General features: G+C 42.9%; 1 protein-coding gene across 1 annotated transcript in view; it reads right to left on the reverse strand.

The window, feature by feature from the left end:
• Positions 1–427: 427 nt before the first annotated feature.
• LOC144676213 (transient receptor potential cation channel subfamily M member 1-like) overlaps positions 428–14,932 on the reverse strand; it is a 64,470-nt gene continuing 49,965 nt past the window's right edge. Inside the window, exons 25-27 of the mRNA XM_078536700.1 lie at positions 14,635–14,825; positions 5,111–5,243; positions 428–3,643 (exon numbers count right to left, since the gene is read on the reverse strand). Coding sequence (XP_078392826.1) covers positions 2,389–3,643; positions 5,111–5,243; positions 14,635–14,825 — 1,579 coding nt within the window. The 3' untranslated portion in view covers positions 428–2,388. The remainder of the gene's footprint in view (positions 3,644–5,110; positions 5,244–14,634; positions 14,826–14,932) is intronic.

The following is a 14,932-nucleotide window of genomic DNA, read 5'->3' on the forward strand; positions in this document are numbered from 1 at the left end:
GAAAATTCAAGTTACATAGGCCGCTGACATAGCAATTTAGGATACATTAAAACCTGGCAGTAAAACAGGGAATAGACAGGAGACAATTGGAAGGAATACAAAGTTAAAGTCAAATGGTGCAGATGTGATCAGAAACTTATGGGAGGATCAAGGTTGGCAACAGTCTGGTTCAGCCTCTTGACAGTTGACAGGAAGAGTGATGAAGTCAGTGGCTAGAGAACGACTCACCATGAACCAGTCTTCCCAAGAATAGCCCATGAAAATCTGCAGGACATTGAACCAGAATCACAGTCACCGTTTAAATAAACTCTGTTTACATACAGGAGGTGGATGGGGGTGGTTTAAAGAAGACAAAGAATTCAGTCATAATAAACCCAATATTTTTATTACCATTGTTTTCTCAGATACTGACTAATCCTATGGGAAAAGGTGTATTTTTAAGTGACAGTAAGCCAGGATCTCAAACATAAAAAAGACAAGTACTTTGAGCTACTCAGCACATTGCAGGAAGTTACCAGGACATTTTAAACCTACAGATTTGGCAACAGCAAATTCACTGTGGAGAGAGAAACAAGAGTCGAGTGAGTGTCCACTAACAAACAGCAGAGTCAGTGGCTGAAGTTGGTGAAAGTTACCGTTCAGTCTTAATGGTTACAGCACATTGTTAGTTAATGCTCTGTATCTGCAGCACTGGAATCAGGGTTCCAGAGAGCATGTTGGAAATAAAGCGAGTGAATGCTCCATCATCAGCGTAATTATTAAATCAAAAACAGCTTTGGTAGTTTAATTTACATCCTGACGGAAGGAATCCAGAGGTATAACAATTCCATTTGCTTGCAAAAACACAAACTTATTTTCTTCTGCATTTCTTTCAATCAAACTCTGTATTTACACACTGATCAGACTGTTTAGTAACTGGGCTGTAATGAGATGAAGTTTCATTCATTCATTTCTTGTGGGTTCTCGCACAGTTTTATGTTAACAAGATTGAGCTGATATAATTTCTCACAACCAAAAGAACAACATACCCTCATCATCACCCTGGGACCTAGGTTAAAATATCTGTGAGTAAATTTACAATGTGACTGAGTTGGAGGATGCACGAAAGGTCCTGATAATTTCAAAGCTCAATTCTATTCAGGATACGTCAATCTGCTTGATTGGTATCCATCCACCACCTAAAACACTCACTCCCTCCATCACTTATGCACAGTGGCTCCAATGTGTACCATCTACAAGATGTACAGCAGCAACTGTCCAAAGTTTTTTCCAAATCCATAATCTCAGAGGCATAGAATACAAGAGCTGGGAGGTCATGCTGGAACTGCATAAAACACTGGTTAGGCCACAGCTAGAGTATTGCGTGCAGTTCTGGAATCTGCATTATGGGAAGGATGTGGTTGCACTAGAGAGAGTGCAGAGGAGATTTACCAGGACGTTGCCTGGGCTGGAGAGTTTTAGTTACGAGGAGAGATTGGATAGACTGGGGTTATTTTCCCTGGAGCAGTGGAGATTGAGGGGAGACATGATTGAGGTGTATTAAATTATGAGGGGTATAGATAGGGTAGACAGGAAGGAACTTTTCCCCTTGATGGAGGGATCAATAACAAGGGGGCATAGGTATAAGGTAAGGAGCAGGAGGTTTAGAGGGGATGTGAGGAAGAATTTTTCACCCAGAGGGTGGTGGAAATCTGGAACTCACTGCCTGAAAGGGTGGTAGAGGCAGAAACCCTCATAACATTTAAGTAGTATTTGGATGTGCACTTGCGATGCCATGGCATACAAGGCTATGGGCCTAGTGCTGGAAAATGGGATTAGAATAGTTAGGTACTTGTTTGACCGGCGCAGACTTGATGGGCCGAAGGGCCTTTTTCTGTGCTGTAGACCTCTATGACTCTATGACTATGACTCAACACCGAGGAGGACAAGGGCAGCAGAAGCATGGGACCACCATCACCTACAAGTCCAGCTCCAAGTCACATACCTTCGTGACTTGGAAATCTATCAACATTCCTTCAGCTTTGCTGGATCAAAACTCAGGAGCTCCTTCCCCAACAGCGCATGGATTGCAGCAGTTCAAGAAGTTGGCTCAAGGGAATTCAGGAATCTGCAATAAATACTGGTTTTGCCAGCTTTCCCAACATCCTGTGATTTTTTTTAAAATTCACTGTCTGGACTCACAAACGAATGACCACTTGAGGATGTATCAGGGGCCCGCTTGGTGCTGTATCTGTCCCATAGCAAGGGTCAGTGTCTTTAGGGGAGGAAGGAGAGAAATTGGTAAGAAAAAAAGAGATTAAGGATGTTTTAAATCTGTGGTGAGGGTGGTGCACTGAAGTTCATCGGATAATAATTGGGATTGGGTTATAGGAGGCTGAAGGAAATCCTTTAGCAAAAGGTCTCAGTAGTTTTCTTCTTCAGGCCTGCTGCTGGACTACTACCCGTCCGCCGGGGGTCTCTATACACCTGCTGGGGGTCTCTATACACCTGCCGCAGGTCTTTTGTGCTGAATGCTTGTTTCGGTTTTTTGAAGCTTTCTTCCATCATGGGCATTGTTTGCCTGCTGTGTCCGTGAAGACTCTTTGACCTCGAGGAGATGAATTTATCCGGTGTGACTGTTAAAAAGTTTTTGGACTTTGGGACTGTTCTCTGCACCTCTGCTCTAGATGGGGAATGATCCAAGGCCCAGCTCCCAGTGTCACCGTCATCCTCCATGTCTGTCAGCTCCTGTTTTTGCTCGGCCAATGTCTCAGGAGAGGATGGTAATGTTTGGTGAGTGGCTTCTTCCGCCTCCCCTCGTTCTTCAGGCAAATTTTTATAAAACTTGCGCTCATACTGAGTGACCCATTCTGGGGTCTTGGTAGAAAAGTGTCTGGCATCTAGCCCAAAGACGACGCTTCTAGACTTTACCACCGTGGTCTGGCATGCACCATAGGTTTGTGAAGGAAAGTAATTAGCCTCTTTGGACTTCTCTAAAGGAAATGAGAAACAAGTCTCCAACTTTGTTCGTGCTAATGACCCAACTTCTTTGACTAATTTTCCATTCAGGTCAGCTTCTGTTTCACGCAGGAACCTTTGGTAATTAGTTTCCTCTTTCGTGTTAAAAGGGTCCTGATAGCCATCAGACGAGGAAACAAAGATGTCGACACAGGAGTTGAAACTCCTGGGGTCTGGTGTGACTCCCAGACTTAGGCTGTTTCCCTTCATCCTCCGGACGCTCGAGGATTGGTGCAGCCCAAACCGACGTTTCGGTGACACGTTGATTTTCTGTTCCGCAAGTTCCTTGTCATCTCTCAGTGCAATCGCGGAATAATTCTTCCTGTGAGATCCCATGGAAGGAGACATTAGGCCTGTGCTGTCTTCAAAGTTTGTGTCATCTCCATCCATGTAGAAGCGATACATGCTCGATGCCTCAGTGCTGTTTTGTCTGATCAGGTAGGAAGCATCACATTCTGAAGGACACTTTGAGCGAGTGTGGGTTAGCTCTGCCTTATCTATACCGGCCAGTTTTTCCATAGCGCTAACCATGCGGCCAGAGAATTCCTCCAGTTGGGCCAATCGAATATCAACAGTTTGGAGCGAAGCTTTCATGAAATTTTCCCTCTCATTCACTTCCTCCAAACGCATAGCCATATTCTCCACCCTGAAATATCAAGTGAAGCATCTGTCAAATAAATGAGATCAAGTTTCTGAGTGAAATCCCTAACTGAAATTACACTCGAGGAAAATTACTGTGGGTTCTGTAAATCTTACATAAAAAAACAGAAAATGCTGAAAATACTCCCGTTCAGGCAGCATCTGCGAAGAGAGAATTTGAGTTACAGGGTTTGGTGTCCCGATGCTGCGCCGCATCTGCATCGCTCATGCGACGCAATCTTGAAATGTAACTGCCCTGCTTGGGCCGGAGACGAGCTGGTCATCTCGGTTATCGTGGCGCCGAGCCTAGCCAGGAGGCGGGGTGGGGGGAGCTGCCTACACAGCACGACCGGCAAAGGCAGATGGAAGCTACGAAGGGGGTCTGCTGCTGCTGCTGCTGCTGCCTTGCGAAAGAGAGCAGGCAGTTCCTTGAGGCCGGAAGCCTCGCCAAGCACAAAAGCGGCCTCCTGGCGAAATGAGAGGTCATGCGCATGATCTGATGCAAGACTCCCAGGTGCTGAGATTTTTCATCTTATCAAAATACTTTAACACCTCCCCTGACGTTGACGTGCACCGGACTGTCCAGAGACTTCCGGGAATATGATTTTCAAATCACGCCCACATTCCCAACCCCAACGGCAACTGAAAATCAGGCCCAACATTTCAGTCCTGAGGAAAGGTCATCGGCCTGAACACATGAATTCTGTTTTTCTTTCCACAGATGCTGCAGAGTATTTCCAGCATTCTCTGTCTTTATTTGAAATTATACTTTTTTTTAAATCATTCATTCATGGGAGGGCATTTCTACCTAGGTCACATTTATTGCCCATTCCTAATTACCCTCGAGAGGGTGGTGGTGAGCTGCCTTCTTGAACCGCTGCAGTCCATGTGGTGTAGGTACACCCACAGTGCTGTTAGGGAGGGAGGTTAATATTGTTTGTACTCCCTCCAGTATTGAAGATGTTCTCACTGACGTTTGAGTTGGTGAAAGGATTTGATTGGATAGGTGAGAAAAACTATTCCCTCAGGCGGGACAGCCCAGGAGAAGGGGCATCACCTCGAAATTAGAGCCAGGTCTTTCAGGATGATGTCAGGGAGCACTTCTTCACACAAATGTTCATGGAAATCTGGAATTCTATTCTCCCAAAAAAGCTGTTGAGACTGGGGCTCAATCAAAAACTTATAAACTGAGATTAATAGATCTTTGTTGGGCAAGAGTCCTAAGGGTTACAGAACAAAGGTGAGTAGATGGGGTTGAGATTACAGATCAGCTATGATCTAACTGAATGGCAGAACAAGTTCGAGGGTGGGAACAAGTTCTCCTGTTCCTATGTTCTAATAGAGGGAGAATCGTAGGCAGAAGCAGGAAACTCTTGCCAGTATGTCTGGACAGAACGTGTCACACAATGAGAAGTTACACTTGACAGGACTTTCCCAGGAACAAAAGGCGCATCCAACAGAGCAAACAACCCACCTTTCAGATGTAATCCGAATACGCTCATCATTCGATGATTGCTCTCGATCTTCTTTCTGTGTGAAGTACTGTTCCACGCACTGCTCCTCAAACGCCTGCAGCTTCTTCAATTCTTCCTCACTGAGGATTAGTTCTGTCACAAGGAAGGAGAAGTAAGAATATTATTCATACATACATGGTAAAATGATGCAAGTAAAAGATCATTAAAAACCAATAGTGATCTGTCTGAAAAATCAAAGATACAAGCATTGTGATATGTTACTGGGGCTGGCAATGGGGAGTGAGGGATGTCCTCATGAACAGAGGTACATGAGGAGGCAACTTAGACCCTCAACCCTGTTCCAACATTCAATGAGATCATGGTTGATCTGCAACCTAACTTCATATACCCATCTTTGCCCCATATTCTTTAATACTTTTGGTTAACAAAAATCTATCAATCTCGGATTTAAAATTAGCAATTGATCCAGCTACAGTTGCCATTTGCAGAAGAGAGTTCCAAATTTCTACTGTCCTTTGTGCGTAGAAGTATTTCCTAATTTCACTCCTGAAAGACCTGGTTCCAATTTTTAGATTCTGACCATAGTCCTAGGCTCCCCAACTAGCAGAAATAGTTTCTCTATCTACTCTATCTGTTCCGCTAAAAACCTTGAGAACTTTGATTAAATCACCTCTTACCCTTCAAGATTCCAGGGAATACAATCCTATAATCCCCCCTCATAATTTAACCCTTGGAGTTGGCATAATTTTGGTAAATCTACGCTGCACTCCCTCCAAAGCCAAAATATCCTTCCAAAGATATGATACCCAGTACTGCTTATAGTACTCCAGGTGTAGTCTATCTAGGTTAGTCCATCGCCAAGAGTGGCTCGGTAGCACCACTACTGACTGAGCTGGCTGAGTCCTAAAGGACATAGCTGCTAGACTGGGTCTGCGGCAGGTGTGAGGGAACCAACAAGAGGGAAAAACATACTTGACCTCATCCTCTCCAACCTGCCTACCGCAGATGCATCTGTCCATGACAGCATTGGTAAGAGTGAGCACCGTACAATCATTGTGGAGATGAAGTCCCGCCTTCACATTGAGGTTACCCTCCATCATGTTGTGCGGCACTATCACCGTGCTAAATGGGATAGATTTCAAACAGATCTAGCAACTCAAGATTAGGCATCCATGAGGCGCTGTGGACCATCAGCATCAGCAGAATTGTACTCGAACATAATCTGTAACCTCATGGCCTGGCATATCCCCCACTCTACCATTACCATCAAGCCAGGGGATCAACCCTGGTTCAATGAAGAGTGCAGGAGGGTATGCCAGGAGCAGCACCAGGCATACCTAAAAATGAGATGTCAACCTGCTGAAGCTATAACACAGGACTTACTTGCGTGCCAAACAGCATAAGCAGCAAGTGATTGACAGATCGAAGCGATCCCACAACCAACTGATCAGATCTAAGCTCTTCAGTCCTGCTACATTCAGTCGTGAATGATGGTGGACAGTTAAACAACTCACTGGAGGAGGAAGCTCCACAAATATCCCCATCCTCAATGATGGGGGAGCAAAAGATAAGGCTGAAGCATTTGCTACAATCTTCAGCCGGAAGTTGCAAATGGATGATCCATCTCGGCCTACTCCAGAGGTCCCCAGCATCACAGATGCCAGTCTTCAGGCAATTCGATTCACTCAACATAATATCAAGAAACGGCTGAAGGCACTGGATAGCGCAAAGGCTATGGTGGTCAGCTCCCCGACTGCCCCCGCCCGCTCCCGCCGAGCCCACCCGACGAATGTAAAATTCTGGCCTAAAATTCATTTGCCATAGTTTTGTCCATTCAATTCTTTGTAATTTTATTTCTCCTTCTACTTACAATGTTGCCTATCTTGTTTCAACAGCAAAGTTGGATATGTGGCTTTCTAACCCATCATCTAAGTCATTAAGAAATTGAATAGTTTGGACCCACCACAGATCCTTGCAGGACAACACTAGTCACACCCTGCCAACTAGAGTGCCTGCCTGTTACCCCAACCTCAGTCTTCTGCTGCTCAGCCAATTTACTAACAAGTCAATAATTTGCCTTCAATTCCATGAACTTCAACTTTAACTAATAGTCTCTTTTGAGGGACTTTATCAAATGCCTTCTAGAAGTCAAAAAAAAAACATCCATAGGCATTTTCCTGTCCCATACTTTAGTCGCTCTTTCACAAATATTCAAAGTGTTCAGTCACCCTATCCTTAACTACAGGCTCTGTAATTTCCCGACACCAGATGTTAGGCTAACTGGTCTATAATTCTATGGTTTCCCTCTCTCACCATTCCTAAATAGCAGAATGACATGAACAATTTTCCAATCTAAAGGAACGGTTCCGAATCAAGAGAACTTTGGAAGTTAGGGCATTTACAATGTTCTTGCCTACTTCCTTCAAAACCCTGAGATGCAAGCCATCTGGTCCAAGGGATCTATTACTCTTTGGTGCTATTACTGTTATTTTGGTATGTCATGTCCATTAAACATGAAAGAGATCATAAACTGTTTAAATCTTGACTTATAACAAAGAGAAAGCCATCAAATTTGTTATACTTGCGGAGGCGCTAATAGCCACCATCTATCTCCTAAGGTGAACAATGGATTTCGACCAGAGGCATAGAAACTGATTGTTAACCTGAAACTGACTTTTTGTAAGACCATAACATATAGGAGAAGAAGTAGGCCATTCGGCCCATCGAGTCTGTGCCGCCATTCAATGAGATTATGGCTGATCTGATAATCCTCAACTCCACTTTCCTGCCTTTTCCCCATAACCCTTGCTTCCCTTCCTGATTAAAAATCTATCTATCCCAACATTTAATATACTTAATGATCTAGCTTCTACAGCCCTCTACAGTAAAGAATTCCACAGATTCACTACCTTCTGAGCGAAGAAATTTCTCCTCATCTCTGTTTTAAATAGGCGTCCCCTTACTCTGAGATTATGCCCTCTGGTCCTAAACGCTCCCAAAAGGAGAAACAACCTCTCAGCATCTACCCTGTCATGCCCCCTAAGAATCTTATATGTTTCAATAAAGGTGTCTCTCATTCTTCTAAACTCTTATGAGTACAGGCCCAACCTAATCAACCTCTCCTCATAGGAAAATCCCTCCATCCCCGGGATTAACCTAGTAAACCTTCTCTGGACTGCCTCAAATGCCAGTATATCTTTCCTTAGATAAGGGGACCAAAATTGTTCAGTATTCTAGGTGTGGTCTAACTAGTGCCTTGTATAGTTTTAGCAATTCTTCCCTATTTTTATCACACTTCATTACAAACCCACCAACTCCCACAGCTACCTCAACTACAGCTCCTCATACCCTGCTTCCTGGAAGGACTCCATCCCATTCTCTCAGTTCCTTCACCTCCGTCGCATCTGTTCTGATGATACCACTTTCCAAAATGGCACTTCTGGCATGTCTTCCTTCTTCCTTAACCAAGGTTTCCCACCCACTGTGGCTGACAGGGCCCTCAGGACCCATCTCCCGCACCTTTCCCTCACACCCTCCCCTCCCTCTCAGAATCATGATAGGGTCCCCCTTGTCCTCACTTTTCACCCCACCAGCCTCCGTATTCAAAGGATCATCCTCCACCATTTTTGACAACTCCAGCATGATGCCATCACCAAACACATCTTCCCCTCACCCTCTCTGTCAGCATTCCATAGGGACCGTTCCCTCTGGGACACCCTGGTCCACTCCTCCATCACTTCATCCCCTTCCCATGGCACCTTCCCATGCAATCGCAGAAGGTGCAACACCTGCCCCTTTAACTCCTCCCTCCTCACCATCCAAGGCCCAAACATTCCTATTTAGCACTTCACTTCTATCTCCTTCAATTTGGTCTTCTGCATCCGCTGCCCAATGTGGTCTCCTCTTCATCAGGGAGACCAAATGCAGACTGAGTGACTACTCTGCGGAACACCTTCAGTCTGTCTGCAAGCATGCCCCAGACCTTCCTGTCGCTTGCCATTTCAACACACCATCCTGCTCTCATGCCCACATGTCCATCCTTGGCCTGCTGCAATGTTCCAGTGAAGCCTAACGCAAACTGGAGGAACAGCACCTCATCTTCTGATTAGGCACCTTACAGCCTTCCAGACTTAACATTGAGTTCAACAACTTCAGGCCACGAACTCTCTCCTCCATCCTCACCCCTTTTTTAATCCCCTTTTCTCTACATTCATTTTTATTTTTTATCCACTTATTTTATTTTTATTCATTTATCTGTGGTTTTATCCCCTTTTTTATCCCATTTCCTATCCTTTTTTTACCCCATCACTGCTCCGTCCCACCACCCCCATCCCCCACAGGGCCATCAGTTACTTGTTCCATGTTGTTCTTTCACACAATGCTACCCTTGTTCCGCTAATATCATATTCTGCTTTCTTACCTTTATGCCACTATCAGCACCTTTTTTTTAGCACTAACCACTACTATAAACACTCCCTTTGTCCTTCAGTTCATGATATCTTTGTCAATCCCTCCTTTGTCCCCACCTATCGCTGGCCTTCTATCCAGCTCCACCTGCCCCATCCCCTTAAACAGTATAAATTTAATCACATTTCCACTTCTTTTCAGCTCTGAAGAAGGGTCATATGTATTCAAAATGTTAACTTCATTTTTCTCTCTCCACAGATGCTGTCGGACCTGCTGAGGTTTTCCAGCCTTTTCTGCTTTTGTTTCAGATTTCCAGCAACTGCAGTATTTTGCTTTTATTTTCCCTATTTTTTACTCCATTCCCTTTGAAATAAAGGCCATTATTCCATTTGCTTTCCCTATTACCTGTTGAACTTGTATGTTAGCTTTTGGGGATTCATGCACAAGGACTCCCAAATCCCTCTGTGCTGCAGCCTTCTGCAGTCTTTCTCCATTTAAATAATATTCAGCTCCTCTGTTTTTCCTGCCAAAGTGCATAACCTCACATTTTCCCACATTATATTTCATCTGCCAAGTTTTTGCCCACTTACCTAACCAGTCTATATCCCTCAGTAGACTCATTATGTCATCCTCACCACTTGCCTTCCCACCTATTTTTGTGACATCCGCAAACTTGGCGATAGTACATTCATTTCCCTCATCTAAGCCATTAATATATATTGTAAATAATTGAGGCCCCAGCACTGACCCCTGTGGCACTCCACTAGTTACAGGTTGCCATCCTGAAAATGCCCCCCTTATCCCAACTCTCGGTCTTCTATTAGTTAGCCAATCCTCAATTCATGCTAATGTACTACCCCCAACACCATTGCTCTTATCTTATTAAGTAGCCATGTATGGTACCTTATTGAACACCTTTTGGAAATCCAAATATATTACATCTACTGGTTCCCCTTTATCTATCCTGCTTGTTACAGCCTCAAAGAATTCTAATAAATTTGTTAGGCATGATTTCCCCTTCATGAAGCCATGCTGACTCTGCTTGATTAGATTATGTATTTCTAAATGCTTTGCTATTACATCCTTAATAATAGACTCCAAAATTTTCCCAAATGTTAAGCTAACTGGCCTATAGTTACCCATTTTTTGTCTCCCTCCCTTTTTGAATAAGGGTGTTACATTGGCCGTTCTCCAATCCTCTGGGACTTGTTCAGAATCTAAGGATTCTTGGAAGATTACTACCAGTGCATCCAATATCTCTGTAGCTACTTCCTTTAATATCCTAGGATGCAACCCATCAGGTCCAGGGGACTTATCGGCCTTTAGCCTCATTAGTTTCCCTAGTACTTTTTCTCTAGTGATAGTTACTGTATTTATTTCCTCCCCCACTCTTTTGCCCCTTATTATTTAGTATTTTTGGAATGCTATTAGTATGTTCTACTGTGAAAACTGAAGCAAAGAATTTATTCAACTCCTCTGCCATTTCCTGGTCCCCCATTATTATTTCCCCAGCCTCATTCTCTAAGGGGTCTAAGTTCACTTTGGCCTCTCTCTTCCTTTTTATATATTTAAAGAAGGTCTTATTGTCCATTTTTATATTACTTGCTAGTTTACCCTCAAAGTTTATTTTCTCCCGCTTTATTATTTTTTGGTCATCTTTTGTTGGTTTTTTAAAACTTTTCCAATCCTCTGGCTTACTACTAATCTTTGTCACGTTGTATGTTTTTTCTTTCAATTTGATACTGTCCTTAACTTCCTTGGTTAATCATGGCTGGTTTATCCCCTTCCTTGAATCCTTCTTCCTCACTGGGATATATCTTTGTTGAGAGTCATGAACTATTTTCTTAAACGTCTGCCATTGTTCATCGAACGTCTTTTCTGCTAAACTGCTTTCCCAGTCAAACCCAGCCAATTCTGCCTTCATTCCATTGTAATTACCCTTATTTAAGTTTAGCACAGTTGTTTCCGACCCAAGTTTCTCATTTTCAAACTGAATGTTAAATTCTACCATATTATGGTCACTGTTTCCTAGGGCATCCTTTACTCTGAGATCATTTATTAAACCTGCCTCATTACACATTATCAGATCCAAAATAGCCTGATCCTTGGTTGGATTCACAACATATTGTTCTAAGAATCTATCCCAAATACACTCTTATGAATTCTTGCTGGTGTCTACCTCTGCCAATTTGATTTTCCCAATCTAAATGAAGATTACAGCCACCCACGATTAATGTACTGCCTTTTTTACATGCCCTTATTATCTCCTGATTTATTCTCTGTCCTACAATGTATCTACTGTCAGGGGGCCTATAGACTACTCCCACCAGTGTCTTCTTCCCATTGTTATTTCTTACCTCCACCCATATAGATTCTACATCTTCCGATCCAAGATCGCTTCTTGCTATTGTACTTATTCCATCCCGTACTAACAAAGCCACCCTGCCACCCTTTCCTTCCTGCCGGTCCTTTTGAAATGTCACATAACCCTGAATATTTAGTTCTCAGCTTTAATCTCCTTGTAACCATGTCTCCATAATGGCTATAAGATCACACTCATTAACCTCTATTTGTGCTGTTAATTGATTTATTTTGTTCCAAATACTATGTGCGTTTATGTAAAGGGCCATTAATTTTGCCTTTTTACCATTTTTCTCCCTTTGACCCTATTTGCTGTTTTTTTTTTAAATCAATGGACAACACCACATGACCTAAGCTCCTTTGGCCTTTGGGAAGTTTTAATGTTACATTCCTGGACTCTCAGGGGAGTTTTATTTTAATATCCAGCCTGCCAACACCAAAGCAGGAATCCAGACTGACAACAGAGTCTGCCTCAAGTCTAAACCTCCTCAAAGCCTGGTTCTCTGGAAGATTCCTGCCATTGCCTGTGGAATGGACCAAGTCTCTGTGTACCAACCTCATCCTCCTGTGTCATCACCAACTTTTAAGCCAGCTGAACTCGCTTGAACTTTAACTTCTATGTGAAGGAACCTTCACTGGACTCTGACATTCATATGAATTAATATCCATATCTTTTAAGTTAGCTGTGGTTGTAAAACTATTTTTTCCTACCTCTTTCTTGTGTGCTTGTGTGTGTGTGTGTATGTAGTTGCGATGACCATCCCACGGGTTTGAATATATGAATAAATAATACTTCTGATTTAACCCTAAAGAGAGTTTGCTGCAAGTCACTTTAAAATTGACTTCACAAAGAAAGGGTTTGGGGAAACAGACCACAGCCTATTTCAAGATTAAACCACCTCTGCTTACAGACAGACGGTGAGAAAGTAAAAGAGTTCAGTTTACCCCTCTTCCCTATCCGTAACACTAACATTAATTTTGGTAAGGCCCTGTCTAATATTAATTTCTCTGGGATATCTGGTATGCTGATCTCTACCTTTACTGTAAATACTGAAGCAAAGTAATTATTCCGCATGTCCATCATTTCCTTATTTTATGGACAGCATCACCACGATCAATTTTCAAGGGACCCACATTGGTCCTGACCACCTCTTTTCTCTAATATCATTGTAATAACTGTGTTGATATTGCTATCCCTTTCAATTTCCTTTTCATAGTACCTTTTTGTAGTTCTTACTCTCTCATCAACTTTGTTGTTCTTTGTATCTTTCCCAGTTGTCAGAACCTGTAGAATTTTGCATTTTGGAATGCATTTTCTTTTACTTTTAACGTTATCTCTTAATCTTTCGTTGCCCTTGCCTCTCCTTTTTGACAGGTAGACCTCTTGCCCCTGAGGGATATAAACTGGCCTGCGTCACATTAAATTATTTTTTGAATATCTGCCACAGATCTTCTGTTGTTTTACCCATGAACAGATTTGCTCAGAGTACTGTCTCGTCTCACTGAAGTCGGCCTAACCTGAATCTAGAATCTTAGTGGCCGTTTCACATTTCTACCTTTCAAACACTATAATAAACTTAATCATTTTCTGATCAACTATTAGATAAATATTAATGCAGCATCAAGCTAAGTAAATTTTGCTCATTACTAAATCGAATATGGTCGGCCTCCTTATTGTTTCTCGGACATATTATTGCGGAAAACTATCCCAGAAATGTTCTGACATGAGTCAGGATGCTTACGCTGAGTATGCTTATCCCGATCTATGTGAAAGTTAAGGTCCTACATTAAGACCACTCTGCTTTTACTACATGTTTGTTTAATCTCTGTATTTATACTATCTGTCACTCCACAGCTGCTAGCAGCGGGTCAATACACAACTCCCACTACTTTCTTAAATCCTTTCTATTTCTTAATTCTATCCATAAAGTCTCCACTGACTGCCCACCCCTTACTATATCCTCCCTGGTCATTGATGCGATTTCATCCTTAATCACAAAGGCACCTTCTGTGGGCTTCATAACCTGGTATGTATTGTTCCCAGTCCTGACAATCCTGCAGCCATATCTCAGTGATGGTTAATATGTCACACCCTCCAAATTGAATTTGCCACCACAATTCATTCGATTTGTCTTTTTTCTCCATGCATTTGTATAAAGATCATTTTTATTTGGGCTAGACACTCTAACTGGTCCTGCTCTAATGTTTTACTTAAACATTTTTTATTTCTCTCTCCTGGTTAAATTAATTTACATCTTTTCGTTTTCTCTTTACCTGTGGTGCCAAAAACACACTTTCTAACTGTTACTCCACTCTATTTCCTTTGTTTGCTTTTGAACTGTTATCTAATCTACCTTTTCCATCTGAATCCTTGCCCATTTACTAGTTAAAGGTCCTTGTGACTGCCCTATTCTCCTTTTCTCTAGGATTCTGGTCCTAGTCCAGTTCAGGTGGAGTCCATCTCAGTGGTACATTTCCTTCCAGTACAAATATTGGTGCAGTGTCCCATGAAATGGAAGCCCTCTTTCTCACATCATTCATTCAGCCATGTGTTCACATCCTTAATCTGCTTGTCCCTTTGCCAATTTGCATTTAGCTCAGGTAATGATCCAGACATTATAACGCATGAAGTCCTTGGGGTTGGTGGAGATCAAAGGTGTTTACAGCAGGGGTTGAAGCAGAGACAGCTGTTGGGAATGGGACTCTTGCACAGGGGTGTAAGGCACAGTTATTATTGTTATGGCAGTGTACACACTCAATCCCCGATCCCGTTCTTCCACCTCCTTGTTCTTCCTGTGACAGCAGTGATGCACAACCATGGACAGGTAACTGAAGATGATGAGCGGTGGAGGGAAGACCGGCCTTTCATGGAATGTTAAGATTAGTTGATAGCGCTGGAACTTCCACACCTGGTTCGAGATGGAAATCACCTCCAGGAAAGTATTGCTGCAGAACAGAGGAGATCTCAATCAATAAACCCACAACAAGAAAACCAAACAATGATCAGGGTCTACAGTCCAGGGGAGGGAAGAGGGGAAGGGGAAGGGGATTGA

The sequence above is a fragment of the Cetorhinus maximus genome, unplaced genomic scaffold, assembly GCF_964194155.1.
Source record: "Cetorhinus maximus unplaced genomic scaffold, sCetMax3.hap1.1 HAP1_SCAFFOLD_1432, whole genome shotgun sequence".
Lineage (NCBI taxonomy): Eukaryota > Metazoa > Chordata > Chondrichthyes > Lamniformes > Cetorhinidae > Cetorhinus > Cetorhinus maximus.